This window comes from Vanacampus margaritifer, chromosome 13 (assembly GCF_051991255.1).
Source record: "Vanacampus margaritifer isolate UIUO_Vmar chromosome 13, RoL_Vmar_1.0, whole genome shotgun sequence".
Taxonomy (NCBI): domain Eukaryota; kingdom Metazoa; phylum Chordata; class Actinopteri; order Syngnathiformes; family Syngnathidae; genus Vanacampus; species Vanacampus margaritifer.
Window position 1 is genome coordinate 924,011 of NC_135444.1, and position 19,233 is coordinate 943,243.

Below are 19,233 nucleotides of genomic sequence, written 5' to 3' on the forward strand. Positions count from 1 at the left end.
TCCCATATGGGCCCCAACTGTACGTTTTTTCTGGGTACATTCACACACTAAACTAGGGATGCACGATAATGCTATTTTTAACTGATGCCGATGTCGATAACCGATAAGTAAGCCGATAATTGTTTGCAAAAGGAACTTGAATACAAATATACTTTCAAGTCCTAACGTGTACAAATATATTGAAGCATTGCGTAAAGAACCATGAAGCTGAATTTTATTGATATCTCTGCTTCAAAGACAACCAGTAACTCATTTTGAGCTTGCCAAAATGCAAACAGGGTACAGTATATTGACTTGTACAATACAATAGTGTTGTGTTCCTTACTTGATGTGGGGGGTGGGACAAAAAAAAACTGTGTTAAACATCATAACATTTTCCTTTTCTTTATGTGACATCCATATCTAACATCAACAAGTTATTAACAAAGCACTTATCACAGGCCACACCAAATGGTAAATAATCTTTTAATTGACATAAAATTATTAAATCAAATTTCCCACTGTGGTAATGCGACATCATTTAAGCAAGAAAATACCACAAGGAGCAACAATAAAATAACCAAACTTTGGCTGATGCCTCAGAAGATGAATTGTAGGATGAATGCGATCTTTAAAGTTGAGGCTGATTTCTTCTGTTGAGAGGTCAAATGTCCTAAAGTTTTAAAGGGTTCAAATCTCGGGCGATTGCCTTACATGAGATTGGAATTGACTTTCCACTGATATTTTAACAGTTCCTGAAAATTTCAGGTTCTTATCTTTTTCCTAAGGTACTGGTTGCTATGGACATTTGAAAGATGCAAGTACCAAAACTTAAAACCCGTTTTTCCTCAAAACTAGGCCTTTCAACCTTCCAACATTAAAACTACTATAACTTTGTCATCTCAAACTTCCATAGAAAAAATCATTCAGTGCACCAAACAGCGATGACTAGTCCTCCGTGAGCATAGTGGAAACATTCTATTTATTTGCCCCATCATCACTGATGAAAATAAAATAAAAATGCTATAGTGAGTCTCATTATTCTCTTTATTCAAGTCAAGTTTATTTAGCCCTTAATCACAAAAGAGTCTCAAAGTGCTTCACATGCCCACAGTTGACAAATATTAACATTCCCTAATTGAACCGCAAGAGGGCAAGGACATTTTTTTAAAAACCCATTAGGGGAAAAAATAAACCTTGAGAAGGGACTGCAAATGTGGTAATCCCCCTTCCAGGATGACCAGGCTGCAATGGATGCCGAATGGGCAACAATTTACACAGTTTGTGATACTAAACAATATTAACTAGAATTGTTCGAAAGTCCATTTAAGAAGTTGACGCATTGCAAGAAGATGTCATCAGCGAAGTGGATCCTCAACCCGGCCCAGTAGTTTCGGGACAGCTATGTCTCCACGGTCCGGATCTCGTCCCAGTCAACTAGCGCCGAACCCAGAGCAGCATCCAAATCGAGTGTTTTGTTCATGCTTTTAATTAGGCTATACCGGGCTGTTTTTTACAGCCTGAATAAATTTAGCACAATATTCACTACCGGGCAATGTTTCCCTCCTACGATGCTTGGCTACCATGGCTTGTTTAGCCCAAAAGGGCGCATATGTCTTGCAGTTGGAGTGGATCAGCCATGATTTGTATTCAGATTGCGAAGTGAACTGCACCAAGTGCGTTTGGAAACGGACCAAGACCACCCCAAAAAGTGGGTCTCGGTCCGCTTGTTTTGTCCGCACCAGAATTCGTTTGTGTGTATTCAGACCTGCACAAAAGGTCCGTCTCAGCATGGGAAACGAACTCTGGTCCGTTTAAAGCGGATCATATAGTGCTGGTCTAAATACACCCTTAAATAAAATTAAATCTCTAGAATAGAATAGAGTTTTATTGCCATGTGTACAAGTCAAAACCAGGTTAAAAAACAAGTACATTGGAATTCTTGTGCATAACCCTGAGTCAAGTAGCTAAAAAATAATAAAAATATAATAAAATTAATAAATACTTATCTAAAAATTCCAGTACCGTGACACGAGTAAGTACTAAAACCTATTTTAAAAGAGAAAGTTTTCCTTCTTTAATGTCCTGAGCCACTAGCCTAACAGTGGCTGGAAAAAAGCTTTTGTGAAAGCGGGCTCTGAGCACTAATGCTCTCAGGCCTACAGTGTCTCAGGTTGTACCTTGAGTCCATCCGCTTAAACAGGGCGTGGGATGGGTGATGGATGTCCTTGAGGATGCTTTGTGCTTTTCTCCTGCTGCGCTGATTGTAGATGGCATCCATGGAGGGGAGGTCAGAGCCGATAACCCTCTCTGCTGTTTTGACGACCCTCTGTAGCTTCCTCCTTTCAGCCAGGGTGGTGTTCCCATACCACACCATTATGCTGCTGGTGAGGATGCTTCAACGAGTCCTCTGTAGGCCTGGGTGAGGGGCCGACGTTTGAGCCCGGCCTTCTTCAACAGCCTGATTAAATACAGCCTCTGCTGAGCTCTTTTCACTGTGGCAGCAATGTTTTGGGCTCAGCTGAGGCCCTCTGTGATGTGAAGGCCCAGGAACTTATGGCTGTTTGTCCGCTCCACCACAGTCCCGTTGATAGAAAGGGGCTGCTGAGGGGCGGCTTTCCCCCTATACAGTAGTCTACAATGAGTTATTTTGTCTACATTGGGAACAACTTTGTTGTCCTTGCTATACACAATAATGCTGTGGACTAATTCTCTGTATGCGGATTCGTCCCCTTCATTGATGAGGCCCGGGATGGTGGTGTCGTCTGCATACTTAAAGATGATATTGTTTTCATGAGTTGAAGCACAGTCATGTGTATATAGTAAAAAAGAGTTTAGGGCTGAGGCAGCAGCCCTGCGGGGTTCCTGTACTGACTTTGAGTTCTGCAGAAACCATCTTTTCCATCCTCACCACCTGTGGTCTGTCCGTGAGGAAGTCCAGGATCCAGTTGCGAGTTGGTGTAGGTACTCCCAGATTGGCCAGTTTAGCTGTTAGCTCTCACATGTTCTCTACAACAAATAAAACGCTCATAGGTAAATTATTTGTTTAGCAACAATACAGAGTTAAAGTAACCATACCCTCAGATATTCATATGAATATTCATTGAAATTTGATTTTTCAATGACTAAATTCTTCAGTGGTCCCATGAAAAGATATCATTAAAAATCAACAGAAATGTGGGTGGTGTGCTCACTTTAGTGAAATACCGTGTAAGTGTATGCTGTAGCTTTCAAGGGTACTGCACTTTAAAAACTTATTTTTGCTCATTACACTTGTGTCGCAAATGTAGCTTCCAAACTTGCTCTTCTATGGTCCACCTGGAACAGGAAAGACCTCTACCATACTAGCTGCTGCGAGGGAACTTTATGGGTGAGTGGTGTGTTAAATGTTGCTTTCAGGGGCAAACAAACATTGCAATTACCGATAGCTGGATTGGAAAACCAACTCTTTGTGTTGACCGCTGTACTTATCCTGATGTTTTCTCTCTCCTTTTTACAGTCCAGAGCTATACAAGCAGAGAGTGCTTGAGCTCAATGCCTCAGATGAAAGGGGAATTCAGGTCATCAGAGAGAAGGTCAAAAACTTCGCTCAGCTCACTGTTGCAGGGACTCGGCCAGAGTGAGGACGACTTCATAAGTTCTCATAGCACGTCCTGTATTAAAAATTAAATTCAAAAAATCTTAATGACCCTTTTGTCAGCAATTACTTGAGCATGAATTTTCTAGTGGAGTTCAACAAACCTGATGTGTGCTGTCTTTGTAGTGGGAAGCCATGTCCTCCTTTTAAGATCATCATCCTGGATGAAGCTGACTCCATGACTGCACCAGCTCAGGCTGCGCTCAGAAGGACAATGGAAAAGGAATCCCGCACCACACGTTTTTGTCTCATTTGTAACTACATCAGCAGGTGAGCACGTGTCTCATCGCTGCCAAACAAAAACAAAATCTCAATTTTTTATCACTGTTTGGTACCCATATACTTTATGTCTGTCTTCTGTAGGATCATTGAGCCTTTAACTTCCAGATGTTCCAAGTTTCGTTTTAAACCCCTTGCCGACCAGGTACAAGAAAAGCGACTGCTAGAGATCTGTGAGAAGGAGAAGCTCAAATACACGAAAGAGGTATTAGTAGTAACGCAAGAAGAGGCAAACTAATGAATATAAAATTAGAACAAAGCAGTAATAATGTCTAGTTTCACTAATAAAAAAGAGAAATTAAATGAAACAACGGTGAATAACTGCACTTGAGCTTCTTCTATTGACTTTGTCTTTTTTAAATACGACTAGCATTGTGTTTGGAGACTCTGCGGATTGCTTTCCCAACAAGCATGTTCACCAAGGGTAGAATTGACATAGAAATAGTGTAATGAATAATTTAATTTCATTGTTGGGCATGTTGACCTAAAAAAGTAATTAGTTATAGTTACAAGTTACTTCTTACAAAAAGCTATTCATTTAGCAACGAAGTTACTGCCTCGTAAAAATAATTAGTTACTCAGCAAAGTAACTAAAGTAGCTGATATTTTTCAATTTTCTGAGTCGCTGACATTTTAACCACCAGCGAATCACATTGCTGGAAGCATGCATGCACAAACAGCATGCACCTGGAGGCATGCACGCTATTGGTCCATATGCTCTCCGTAGCTGGGAAGTCATTGTTTGCCACCATGCAGTCATGGTCCCATAAAGGCCTAGATACACCAATCCAACTTCGGGAGTCGGACAGCGTTGGGTCGACGGCATGCGCCGTCTGATCAGTGTATAAATTACTGTCGTGAAGTCGGATCGAGTTGGAATACGTTGGCGGGGGGGCGTTTCCAGCAAATTCGACATGTTGAATCGGCGTCAGGAGCATTTGACCACTGTGATTGGCTGTTAGCTAGCGAATCAGCGCACGGGGCAAGAAAAAGAAGTGACAGTTAGGCCGACTTCAAAGAAGGTGGCTTCAAAGCTGTGATCAATGTGATGAATAGACATCGTTTTTTTATTTATTTTTTTATGGAGAGCTCAGTATTGTTCATTCGATTTGACATGTCATCATTGCTCTCCTTTTTTTATTTTTTATTAAAAAATGTTTATATATATATATATTTTTTTTGTATGTGTGTGTGCGTGTGTGCTAGCATGTGTGTATTCATTAGTTCACCTAAAACCTATTAAAAAAAATCCCATACTAATAATATAATATAATATAATAATAAGTTGCCAAATGCAGAAACATCAATGTAAGTTATCACGATGTGGTGGCTCTCACTAACAGGCAGAATTAAGTAACCAGAATTAGGTTAAAAAATTCTATATACGTAGACCATGTTTCTATAAATTTTGATATTTGGTTTTTATTTGAGGCAGATATTTTTTCCATTAAAATGTGATTTATGAGGAGGTTAGACCATTGGTCGATATTCAGAGTTTGTTTATTTTTCCAGTTAACAAGAATTGTTTTTTTTTGCGATAGTAAGGGCTACAAGTGTAGATTGAAATTGTTTATGTGGTAAGTCAGTTGTTGTTAGGTCACCTAGCAAACACAAGTTTGGAGATAAAGGTATCCTACAGTCCAAAATAGCGGAAAGTTTTTCTAAGACTTTAGTCCAGAAATACATAACCGGAGTACATAACCATAAAGCATGAACATAAGTGTCTGTGGTGTTTTGTAAACATTGGAGACAAATGTCGGAGTCTGAGAGTCCCATTTTCTTCATCATATATTGAGTAATGTATGTTCTGTGTGGATAAGTTGTAAATATGTGTGTTTTGTCATTTTAAATGCGTTTTCACAAACTTGAATCCAAAAGTCAGATTCCGGTGCTATAGACAAGTCTGTCTCCCATTTCGAGATGGGTAAAGACATTTTATCAGTATATGAAAGTAACTTATATATTTTTGAAAGGTTTTTTTGTTGTTGTCGGAGAAAGCTTGTTAATATCTTTAGCTAAAACAGGCGTTTGGAGCGTACCCCGAAGTGTTGGAATTTTTTTCTTTATCATATTTTTAACTTGTAGATAATGTAAAAAATTTCCGTTTTTTTATTTTGTATTTTTGGAGCAAGGATGTATATGATATAAACATATTATCTGAGAAGAGATGGTGGAGATGTGTAATTCCTTTCTGCTCCCACACACCTAAATAAAACGGTTGGTTGTTAAGTTGAAAGTCGGGGTTATGCCATAGGGGAGAAAGCCCACAGGGCTCCACTTGGGCTTTTGTAAATTCTAGTGCCTTCCACCAGGCAGTCAGGGTGGCGGAAATCATTGGGTTTTTAAAACAATTATGTCGCTTAATCGATGTTGTAATAAAGAGTAAATCTAGAAGTCTGAGGTTATTACAATCCTTCTGTTCTAGTTCCAGCCAACAGTTAGTGTCTCTGTTGGGTTGTGCCCATAGAACGATATATTGTAGCTGGTTAGCTATATAGTAGTACATAAAATTTGGTGCCTATAGACCACCTTTGGATTTACTTTTCTGAAGAGTAGATAGACTAATCTTTGCTTTTTTTTTATTCCAGTAAAATTTTGTAACGGCTGAGTCCAACAACTGGAACCATTTAGCCGTAGGTTTAAATGGAATCATTGAGAAAAAATTGTTTATTTTGGGTAAAACTTTCATTTTAATGGTGGCTATTCATCCTATTAGAGAAATAGGAAGATTATTCCAGCGCTCCAAGTCACTATAAATGTTATCCAGAAGTGGAGAAAAGTTTAAATGAATTAAATCAGTTAATTTAGGTGAGATTTTTATGCCTAAGTATTTTAAATTACCTATAGGAAATGAGTAGTGTGGGTCCTGGCTTGCAGGGTTCCATGAATTTTCTGTAATAGGTAGAAGTGTTGATTTTGTCCAGTTAATAGAATAATCTGATAACTGTGAGAATTTAGTTATTAAGTTAAATACTTCCCCTAACGAAGTAGCCGGCTTTTCTAAATAAAGTAAGATATCATCGGCATATAGATTCATTTTATGTTCTGTTACCCCAGAGTGAATTCCTTGAATCCTTCTTTCCTGGCGTATGGCTAATGCAAGTGGCTCAACAAATATTGCAAATAATAAAGGGGATAGTGGGCATCCCTGTCTTGTGCCTCTCTGTAAAGTAAAGATCTGAGATATAATCCCATTAGTACAGAGGTGGGCATCGAGGGCCGAAGTCCTGCAGGTTTTGCATGTTGCCCTTCTCCAACACAGCTGATATATGATCAGCTCATCAGCAAGCTCTGCATAAGCCTGATAACGATCCTGTTGATTGGAATCAGCTTGTGTTGGAAGTGAGAAACCTCCAAAACCTGCAGGACTCCGGCCCTCGAGGACCGAGATTGCCCACGTCTGCTTAGTAGTAACTAGCTTTAGGAGAATCATATAATACTGATACCCAGTGGATAAATGATTTCCCAAAGCCAAATTTATTTAAAACAGCAAAGAGGAAGGACCAGTTAACTTTGTCGAAAGCTTTTTCTGCATCCAATCATATAATAACTGCCTTTTTATCATGCCGCTGTGACGTGCTAATAAGGTTAAAGAGTCTCCTAATATTATTAGTAGAGTGACGATCTTTAATAAAGCCTGTTTGGTCGCAATGAATGATTGTCGAGATTACTGTTTCTAGTCTAGATGTGAAAGCCTTAGTGATAATTTTAATATCAGTGTTAATTAGTGAAATCGGACGGTAACTTGATGGAAGGGTGGGGTCTTTTTCTGGCTTTAATAAAAGTTTAATTGCTGCTGTATTCATGTGTGGACGTATGTAACCATTAGTTTTGATTTCTGTTACTACTCTTAAGAATAGTGGAGCAAGCATTAACCAGAAGTGCTTAAAAAATATAGCCGGATAACCATCCGGGCCAGGTGCTTTGCCATTAGGCATACTATCTAGAGCACTGTACAACTCGTTTATAGTAAGTGGCGCATCTAACATGTCTTTATATTCAGTAGTTAACTGAGGTATATTTAAGCTACTGAGGAATGCCTCAATATGCTCAGGGTTAGAACAAACAGCTGAGAAAAAAATTCATGGAAAAAGGCCGGATCATCATTATTAGGGGCATATAAATTACCAAGTGTATATATTTTATTAAATATAGTCACCTGAATAATAATGTATCGGCCCTCTGGGCCTGTTATTGTATTATTTAAAGTAAAGAGTAAATTCTTATGTATGAGTATACAGACTCCTCTTTGTCTACTGTTATAAGGGGCAGAGTACGCTTGGCTAAAATTCTTATCAATGAGGAATTTTTCTTCAGATTTTTGTAGGTGGGTTTCTTGTAGGAGGAAAATATCTGCTTTTAATTTTAAGAGATGGTCTAAAGTTTTTTATTCTTTTTGCTTGTGAGCGAGTGCCACAAACATTCCAGGAAACCAGAACTAATTTATGCATACAAACAATATAGACTCAGTCCTGTGTATATATCTGCATAGGCCATTTGTCAATATTGGCATGTTATAGGATAGAATCAAAGTGGTTAGGTGGTTTATGTAATTTGTGTAAAATATGAGGTGACGTGTAAGTAAATATAACAGTGAAAAAACGGGTAGGGAGGTGAAAGTGAAGGAAGTTAGCGGGGGATTAAACATAAAAATACACCAGTAACTGGTAACCTAAGCGAGATTTTTTGTTTAAATATACTTAAGATATAGTTATGTATTAATAATATATAAATAATATAGCCTAAACATAATGAGTATTCATATTTTAGGTTTTATAACCACATATACAGTATATGTATACATCTAATAATCAAACAAAGTTTAGTTCCACCAATGCCATTTAGAACAGCCAGGGAGTGGAGTTGGGGTTCCGGAATAGTTGGCCATCGATGTATAGCTTATCGACGACCATCGCAGTCCGTTTACCCTCCTGCCTATTTTGTTTCATTATAGGAAACAGTACCTTTCGCCGCTCATTAATCTCTCTCGGGAATTGGTCATTCATTCCAAATGAGGTCCCTTTAAGCTCCCGTCCTTTACTTTTAACGAATTATTTCTGTTTAAAATGCTCAAACTTGGCGATAATAGGACGGGGTCTGTTGCCCCTACGGGCTCCAAGCCGATGTACCCGGTGAAAAGAGATGTTATTTACCGACTCCTGAGGAATTTTTAACGACGTCGTCATAATTTTTTTTTATCTCAACCTCTGGATTGTCAGAGGTATTCTCGGATATACCTGAGAATATTAAATTATCCCGCATGCTACGGGATTGAACATCCAGAACAGTTTCTTTTAGTGTTTTATTCTCCTTTTTAACGGTTTCCATCTCGGCTGAAACAGCCGCGAGTGAAGAGCGTAACTCGGCATTATCCCGTTGGAGGTCACTTACCTGTTGGCTGACGAATTCCAAGCTTACCCTTAATTATTTGACGTCCTCGCTGATTAGGGAGAGGACATCTAATTTTTTTATTTATGGACTCCAGCATACTGACCGAAACGTCCGTAGTGGCTAGGTTGTCCATGTCCGTCGCTGAATCATTTTTCCTCTTTTTCGAAGGTTTTCTCGACTGTTTCTCGACGGAAGGATTCTCCATCGCGCAGCTGTAAAAATATCCGTCGATGAAGTGTTCAAGGTCCTCCACGCTGGGTGGTATTCCAAATCTGTCGGATGAAAAAGAGAAGAAAAAAAATAAAGACAAGATATATGATGGTTAAATTCGGATTAGTTTAGTATAATAGAGCTAGTTCTATCTTAGCAGCAGGGCGCCGCCATGTTGGGGTTTCCCGGTCTCGCTGTAGGTCTCGCGATAGTCACAGCATCTCGCGCAAGCGTCCAAGCTTCAGAATCAGACGTGCATTTTTTTTTTTTTAATAGTTGCCGTTCCTCCACCTCGGCCCGACGTCCTCGGAGCGTCCAAGTAAGCACAGCCAGGCAATAGTAATTCAATCATAGGGTGGACTCACCAGCAACAGTTGTTGTTGGAAAGGAAAAACTTCCTCAAAATAAACGTTTTGTTTGTCAATGACAGCGCATTTAACAGCGCGATCCTTGTGGGAGCAGCAGGGGTGCATGGCCCTTCCGTCCGACTGTCTCGAGAAAGCTCCTTCAGAAGCTGGAGGTCGGCACCGCGTCCAAAACGCGGAGGGCAGCACGGCCGAAGCTTTTCTGGTGAACCGACGATCGCTAGCAGCCAGGAGTCGATAGGGTCCAGGATACGCCACAACAGAGTACATCCATGCATTCGGGAACGAGAAGGGGAGGAATTTTGTTCCAGCACCGGTTTTCGCTTCACCAGCTGGCCGCCGCGTTTACCCCGGCGCCGCTGTCAACACCAGTATGAGTTGTTTACATTTTAATAACTCCCCCGTAAAGAGGTTGCCTTTAGGAATAATGACTACCGCCACCGATGGTACTGAGGGGAATTATTTCTCGCGCATGCACTGAAGGTACGTAATAGTCGTTGAGGTGTGTATTTACGTTATTTTTCTGGGCCGACGCCACAGGGGGTGGCCGTTGGTCACATATGGCCAACGTCGGATTGGTGTGTCTAGGCCTTTAAAAGAAAAATTCACACAGAACCGCAACACATCTGCAACACACGCAGGACAAAGTCCAAGTAAAAAGTAAGGTTTTGCTGAGCTTATTTACTAGACAGTGCGTTTAAAAAAATAAATAAATATATATATATATATATATATATATATATATATATTTTTTTTTGTTTGTTTGTTTGTTTTGACTATTGCTCAATGTGTATCTTGTGCACATGTTATTCTTTAAACGTGTACTCAACACAATTTTTTTTCGATAAACTGGTCATTATTTTGACATTTTAGTGCATGTTTGTTGAAAGCTTGAATTTGGGGCAAAAACTGTGTTTGGCGCCATCTTAAGGTTTAACACTGAGATAAACACAATTTGGTTGTTTGTCCTCTCATTACATCAGAAGTCTGCTGCTACGTGACATGTGGACTTTGACGTAGTCGTTGAAGATAATAATAAAAGAACAACGCGAAATTGATCGAGAGGTCTATATATATATATAGATAGATAGATAGATAGAAAAAAAAAGACTTACGCGAAAGGTTACAGGTTTTACACTCAGATTTGAGTACACGGAAACTCTTGGCCTATATACTTAACAAAAACAACAAACATCAAGATCTCTATAAGATAAAAGATCCTCAATCAAACTAAAAACAGATGAAATTCATAAATGCTTTGAATTTTATTTCAGTAAATTGTACTCTCAGGAACAGGTGAGCAATGAATTCGAAATTGATAAACTTCTGAACGGTTTGAACCTGCCTAAAGTTGGAAAGGAACATAACAATTCTCTTATGTCTGAAATAACCATAGAAGAAATAAACACAGCAATTTCTAAACTTAAGTAACAAAAGCCCTGGGGCAGATGGTTATATTTCTGATAATTATCGGCAATTATCGATCAATTTGACGTCATACAGATTAACCAGATAATGAAGAAATCCGCCGATAATTATAGACATGCCACGTTGGTCCATCTGTTGTGGTTGTGGCTCAAGTTGTGCCCAACTCCTCAACCCCTGCCCTCTTCTATGGTAGTGTCGTATATTTGTAACGTCATAATGCGCGCAACCTCGTGTCCACAGAAAATGCATCATGGCGACATTGCTGTTGCCAGTGTGGGCTTTCTTTACTGTCCTGATTTGGAAAATAACTATTTAACATGTATTAACATAACAAGATTATACTGTATTGTGGACACCAGTATTTTCTTTAATGGGCTTTTCACTTCTTGTACATGAAGCAATATCGAAGTGACCTTGACTGATAAGCTGCTCGGAACAGACTGGTTGCTTTCCTGTCTAGTTGACCCTTCCTTTCTCCTCCCAAAACCTAAGCAAGCTGCATAAAAATCTTCCTTTGATAATTTACTGCGCACACTCTCACAGCTCACTTCTTGTAGACTGCCCTGTAAGACTTGTGTATATTTGAAGCTTCAAATATAAAGAAACCCAAAAGACAAATTGTTTTATTCATCTCGCCTAACTACTAAAAATTCCACAACACTCCCCAAAATGTTAGCCTCACAGTTTTTTGTTGCATTTTAAAAACGTGAGCGTTTCGTTTTGACAAACTCAAAATGAGTTACTGGTTGTCTTTGAAGCGGAGATATCAATAAAATTAAGCTTCATGGTGCTTTACACTTTGTTTCAATGTATTGTTTACATTTTAGACTTATAGTAGGATTCAAAAGTATATTTGTTACTCAAGTTAATTTTCCAAACAATTATCGGCTTATCGATTATCGACATCGGTACTTTCTAAATGATTGTTTTATCGGTTGAAAATATTATTATCTTGCATCCCTAGTATTTAGGAAAAATTTGACACCATTACAACACAAGATGTTCAATTGGATACTAAAGGGAGGAACTATCCCAGGTTCTTGGAGAGAAGCAATTGTTTCTGTAGTTGCAAAGGATGGTAAAGACAAAACAATCTGTTCAAATTTATAGACCGATAAGTGTGCTCAATGTAGATTATAGATTGCTTACAGCAATTCTAGCAAGGTGTATGGAAAACATTTTGCCACAAATGATTAGTTTAGACTAAACAGGATTCATACAATATAGACAAATGATAATATTCATAGAACTCTCTTTATTATGCAGTACTGTATATTAAAGACAAAAAAATGGAAGCACTGATAATTAGGGGTGTGCTCAAAAAATCGATTCGGCAATACATCGTTGAGGGCCTCATTACAATACACGTATTGATACGCAGGCGTCAGAATCGATATTGCTCGTTAACTTTAAATAGGCAGTTAAAGCAAGGTTGCTTGCGCATGTAGCACTAGTGTGGTGTAGAAACACTCTTGAGTTAGTAAGGTAAGCAAGAAAATAACTTTGTATTGAATAGGCTAGTTATCAGAAGTCTAGTATTCGACTCGAGGGAGTGGCAAGAGACTAGATTGAGTTTTGTACCATGTATTTAAAAATAAATTTACATACAAACACAAATGGACAAACAAAATCGAAGAAATTAATGGCCATTCAAGAATAGAAAGCACTTATTTATACTAATTCAATGCTGTTCTATGTTCAACCGGAGAGTTAAAGAATCACACAGTATTGATGTAAAAAACAGGTGATTGTCGGTCCAACAGTCTCAACAGATGCAACAGGTTTACATCCAGCAGTACTGAAATGTCCAGCAACACTTGATTGGCATCAGCAACACAAAAGTAGTAGTCAGCCCCACCCGCCACAGTTCATCGCCAACCTACTATAGTCATGAACAGTTGTCCAGAGGTGGGGTGGTGCCAGGGTGTTCGTGGGTTGTGTTGAGTGGGTGGCAATGGCTGTGTGTGGAACCAGAAAGAACATTTGTGGACTGCAAGGAGCCCCCTACCGTCCCAGCAGGGGAGGTGCGATTCCGGGACTCTCACAATCCAATGGGCTAGGCTCTAAGGCCTGGTTCTTAAGTGCACCATCGAAGTCAAAAGCTCGGCCCATTCGCTCTTTATTCCCTCCAAACAAGTTAGTTCACAGTCTGGGCACAAAAGGAGGCTCCTGCAGCTGATTCTCTGACAAACTCCCACCTCACCTCCTGATTCAATTTCTCTCCCTTTTATATTCGCATCCCAATGGCTGCACTGGATCACATGACCATGTGCAGAGGGGAATTTAAAGAAACAGGCACAGGATTTGCCAGGAACAGCAACAGCAGCTTCAGCCTCTGAAGTTTCTCTTATGCACTAGCAGCAGGTGCGAGGGGGGGGTCTTGCATTGTACTTAACTAGCAGTCTTTGAAGTCAATTGCCTTAAATTAGTCCACGTGTTGGATGAGCGTAGCGTGGAGGGCCTTGAGTGCTTGTAGTTTGCATTATAGCTTACTTAAATAAAAAAAAAAGGTGCGTGTGAAGTCTGTTTTAAAAATAGCCCATCAGTTATTGATACTGTGTCTTGCTAAGAAAAATTAAAACAGGAAGAATAAACATTTATTTACTTATAAACTTAACATGGTACATGTTTCTAAATGTACCATTTTTTCTATATATTGTTAACAAATAAAAACATTTACATGAAAAAAATGCTGTTATAATTTCCCCAAATATTTCAAATAAGCACATTTTAAAGCTGTAATTTTAATACTTTGATATTTTTACTCGTATTAGCTCATGCCTATTCATAAATTTTCCCTGCGTGTTTGCGAAAGCTGAAATGAAAATAGCACTTGAGAAGTGCAAGATCAAGCCTGGGGTCCTTGAGTGTGGCTGCTAACCGAAACATCTGGCGGCAGCTATGCTCAGTTGGGATCCAACACTTGAGGAGGCGAGGATAGCCAGGATGCACCAAATAAGACACAGAAGAGCCAAAACAGCAGCTGTTGCCAGCAACTATACTTCTACATACACCTGTCCCATTTGTAACAGGGCCTGTGGATCCAGGATAGGATTATATAATGGAATTATATAGTCACCAAAAAACTCACCGTTAGACAGAAGAGGATGTCATCATCAGCTTCGATGAACTACAAGCAAGGACTGAACTTGCCTGCCCCTGGCCTATGATGTAGACTTTGTACCCAATAGAATGGATAATGGGTTTGAGTTGTGGGAAAGGGGCTCAAAGATGCACTAGAAGGTTATGAAGAATCATGAAGTTTTGAGTTTTCAAAATTTGAAAGGTTTCTACAGATACCTGCAGTTATGCCATTACTTGGGGCAAAAAATTAGGAATATTAACTTAGAGTCCTCGTGGCCTAGTGTAATCAAAATTGTAATGGGCGTCTATGGATCACAGATACAGAAAGTGATTTCAAAATTATATGGAATTCTAGAGGATTTAAAAAGGAAGAACACTGAATATGTTAAAGAAAGATGGGAAAGGGAAGCTAACATTGAGCTTATTAACTTAGAGTCCTCGTGGCCTAGTGTAATCAAAATTGTAATGGGCGTCTATGGATCACAGATACAGAAAGTGATTTCAAAATTATATGGAATTCTAGAGGATTTAAAAAGGAAGAACACTGAATATGTTAAAGAAAGATGGGAAAGGGAAGCTAACATTGAGCTTTCTGTCAGGGATCGGGAAGAGAAAAACAAATACCAGTGGGAAAATCACACATATTTCTGGAGGGAGTACAACTGATACTTTGCAACTTCTGCACAGAGGAAAAATGGAGAAACTGAATGTTGGAGGGCTTGTAGGGAAGTGAGGTATGATCACTTCCACGTCTTCTGGGGATGCCTGATAAATCAGTATTAGATAGGAATACATTAGGCCATTGAAGTGGTGATGGAAATGAAATGAAACTTGTTTTTGAAATTATGTATTTATGGAAAATAGAAAACGTGAAATTGAAAAGAAGAGAAGATTACATGGTGGTAAGAATTATGCTACTGGCACGCAAAAGGGCAATAAACAAGATGGCGAAGTGATCTTGTGCCTCAAGTGCATCACTTAGAATGGAAGTTGAGAAATTAAAAACAATTTGGAATGGCTGGTTGATATGTTAGGCAACATAGTTCTCATTTTATATAGGATTTTATATAAAAAAAACAACAAAAAACACACCCAGGTTCAAAGCTACGTTTAATTTTTTTATTTTATATATTTTATTTTTTTTCTCTTTTGGATTTGTTTTCGTTAAGAGTGGCAATGTGTCGATTACAGATTGTAAAGGTGAATATGTAGTGATTAAGGAAACGGACAAAAGGTTGTTGGAGATGTGTATAGGTGACTTTGTCCTTGGTCATTGTGGATAATGTTTATTGTAAAATTTGTGAAAGCGTCAATAAAACATAAAAAACAAAACAAATACACATTGTGCATAAAATACAGAAAGACAAAATTCCAACTGCTTTATTCGGTTTAGATGCAAAAAAAAATGCGTTTGATAGCGTTGACTGGGAATTTCTGTACTTTGGAAAAATGTGGATTGATGCCAAATCAATTCAGTGCGATAAGGGTTTATATTACGAACCCACAGCAAGAATACAAATCATTGGCTGTCTTTTCACATTAGAAAGACGAACCAGACACTTGGGCATGTCGGGTGTCACTCACACTGGTGTATGGATGGTGCAAATGTTTGGTGGTGGTCGGAGGGGCCTTAGGCACAGACTGGCAACCACGCTTCTGTCAGGGCAGCTGTGGCTATGTAGTTTACCACCACAAGAGTGTGAATGTGTGAGTATGTGAATAATGTATCCCCTGTGAAGCGTCTTTGAGTGTCCAATAAAAGCACTTAATAAATCTGATGCATTATTAATATTATTAGGCAGGGTTGTTGCCTGAGCACCACACTGTTTGCTCTATACATTGAACCCTTGCCTGAGATGATAATGATATTGACACGATATTGCAATAGAAAGTGTGGAATTTAATAACCACAAACATATAACTAGTCTTTTTGCAGATGATATGATCTCTTTTTAAAAATTCCAAAAGATTTATTTTCCTACCTTAAATTTTGGATAGATTTGGCCTATATTCGGGTTACAAAGTGAATATACCTAAAACACAGGTTATGTTTAATTGTGTGCCAACTTTTAAAGTATTTGAGTCTAATTATAGGCAAATGGATAAAGCCATAAGGGAGGACATGACCCAATGGCATTATGTGATGATAATAATAATAATGCATCAGATTTATATAGCGCTTTTCTAGACACTCAGACGCTTTACAATGGAATGGATACATTATTCATGCACTCACACATTCACACTCTGGTGGCGGTAAGCTACTTAAGTAGCCAAAGCTGCCCTTGGGCAGGCTGACGGAAGCGTGGCTGCCAGTGTGCACCTACGGCCCCACCGACCACCACCAAACATTCACACCTTACATAGACTAGTGTGAGTAGCACTGTAGGCAATGTGTGTGAAGTGATAGGGTACATGTGGTAAAAATAAAAATATTACCACGTTTGTTATATTTATTCCTAGCTTTCCCTGTAAACATTCCAAAGGACCAGTTTCTTAAATAGGATAGGTGTATATCTCGATTTATACGGGAAGGTTCCTCCAAGAATCTGATATGGCACGTAAACAAAAGTAAAGGTGGATGGGCGCTTCCTAACTTAGAACAATATTTCCATGCTGCACAATTGCGACATCTGTTCTGTTAGTGTGATGTGGGATATGTGGCTAAATGGAAACTTATTGAAGTTTCCTCATTTAAATGTATAATTCAAACATACTGTACATTGGAGAAACTGAGACACTTGTTTCCATCAAAGAAAATTCAGTCAGTCCAGTGGTAACAAATACACTCCAGGTATGGTACTCAATGGTGAAACCAATAAAAAATAAATCTGAAAGGAAATCGGACTACTAAAATGGATCTCATTGTGGGAAGCATTCCCAGGTATTTTATTGGGATTTTTTATTCTCCACAATTTTTTGTCGTGAAACAACTTCCACATAATACTTCCAATTTACACCGTTCAAATTTTAACTTTATTCAAAATTCACACCGTATTTATGGTCTGATTCCACATTACTTACAGTATCCGCACAATTTAACATTAAATATCATTCATTTTCAATGGGACTGATATTTAACTTTTTCCTGTCCCACTTTCCACGCGTTTGGTAAATTGCCTTGTCCAGTAACCAGAAAGTCGCGGGTTTGAATCCCACCTCCGATTGTACACTGTACAATATATGCATGGCAATTATACTAAGGGATATACATACATACCAACTGACTATCATAGTTCAACTTTTCCATCTAAATGAATAGAGGGTACTGCATGCCTAGGTGGCGCTATTGAGTGATTTTTTTATTTAACTTATTTCCATTGGATATCATTAGTTCCACTTTTTCAGATAACACTTTTCCATATAAATTTCAACTTGCTTAAAAAATTCACGTCTCCCAAGTTCTGACTGATGGGTGACTACCGATACCCAGGTATTGTATCGGTGCCAATATCTGTCTTATTTTAAGGTATCGGTACTCACGGCGGTGACCGATACCATTATGGGCCGACATTAACTGTTTTTTTTTTTAACGTCTTGGTTTGTGAAATCCAAAAACTCCCACTAACTATGGCCAACAGATGGCAGTATTGTAGCTCTTTTCAATGGGCTCCCGTGTATCAAATTACATGAAAACATGGTTGATCTTAGGAAATAGAACGTATACAAGGATGATGTGAATGATCAAAGCGTTTGTCACATTAAATCTAATTCACAGAACATCACTAAACAAAAATATTAGGGTCAAAGTCACTGCTGTGCAGAAAATGTATCTTCGCAAAAAGCTTGTTTTCTCCTTGTTTTTTCTATTTTCACTTGATGTCACTCAAATTACCTGTTTTAGAATGGTGATTACTAAAGAATGGAATAAGGTAGAAACATACTTTTTTTTTCTAATGAAAGAATGGAATCCAATTTTTCATATGGTATCCATGTTTATATTGTCATAGCACACAATATTCTGTTTGCCTTGAAAGATGAGTGAAAATGCTGGCACTGTCGGGGTTGTTTATTGGATAACGTTTGGCAGTAAAAAGAGTTTAAAAAAAGGACAAATGATAAGCTTTCAGGAGTTAAAAAATGCATACAACTTAAATAATAGGGACTTCTTTAGATACTTCAAATGAAGGGACTATTATAAAGATATGAGACGTGAAGATGAAACCCTATTATAAAATTACTTGCAAGAGCATATGGCACCACTATCCCGAAAATTGTCACCTTGGTACCATTATTTGATGAATACTTGAGTAGGGTCAACTTTGTATGTAAAAACTAAATGGGAAAGAGAGCTGGGCGAGGTGATCTCTGAGGGGATGTGGTATGATATAAATCCCTTTCAGAAGAACTGGGGGAATTAGCTGACATTCAGCGAAAAACTGCCTTCAGATGGACCATAACACAATACCCCACATCATTTGAGTTTCAGACCCCTAATTTATACTGTATGTCCAATTATTCATAAGTGTTGCCTTTAATGTTGTGTATTTCCCATCTAGAGTATATTAGCACTGGTGAATGTGTCAGAGGGAGACCTGCGGAAAGCCATAACCTTCCTTCAGAGTGCTGCACGCCTCAATGTCAACAATGAGATTACACAACTTGCTGTCATCGAAATAGCAGGGGTGAGATTTGATTTTTAGCTCGTTCTCTCATGCTCAGTTTTTCATTGACATCATCACCTCTGACCCCTCCATTCATGTCCCTTGTTCGGTGGTGCTAAATTCATTTGAAGCCATTTCTTTGAGCTCTTTAGAAGATGTAGTTCACCAGATTAAACCACTCGGCTCCCCATTTGATTCTGTTCTCATTTTTTAAAAGAGGGTCTCCCTAGTATCCATTAATCGTTTTTGGCAACAG

The 19,233-nt window shown here is 38.7% G+C and overlaps 1 protein-coding gene across 4 annotated transcripts in view; it reads left to right on the forward strand.

Annotated features, from left to right (window-relative positions):
- The window catches only part of rfc4 (replication factor C (activator 1) 4), a 42,254-nt gene that overhangs the window by 13,235 nt on the left and 9,786 nt on the right, over nt 1-19,233 (forward strand). For all 4 annotated transcript variants that reach the window (XR_013296352.1, XR_013296351.1, XM_077583198.1 and 1 more), the window contains exons 4-8: nt 3,270-3,349; nt 3,479-3,598; nt 3,743-3,886; nt 3,980-4,100; nt 18,873-18,998. Coding sequence is in view for 2 of the 4 variants with exons in the window: in XM_077583198.1 (XP_077439324.1) it covers nt 3,270-3,349; nt 3,479-3,598; nt 3,743-3,886; nt 3,980-4,100; nt 18,873-18,998 (591 nt within the window). In the remaining 2 variants the exon portion in view is untranslated. The remainder of the gene's footprint in view (nt 1-3,269; nt 3,350-3,478; nt 3,599-3,742; nt 3,887-3,979; nt 4,101-18,872; nt 18,999-19,233) is intronic.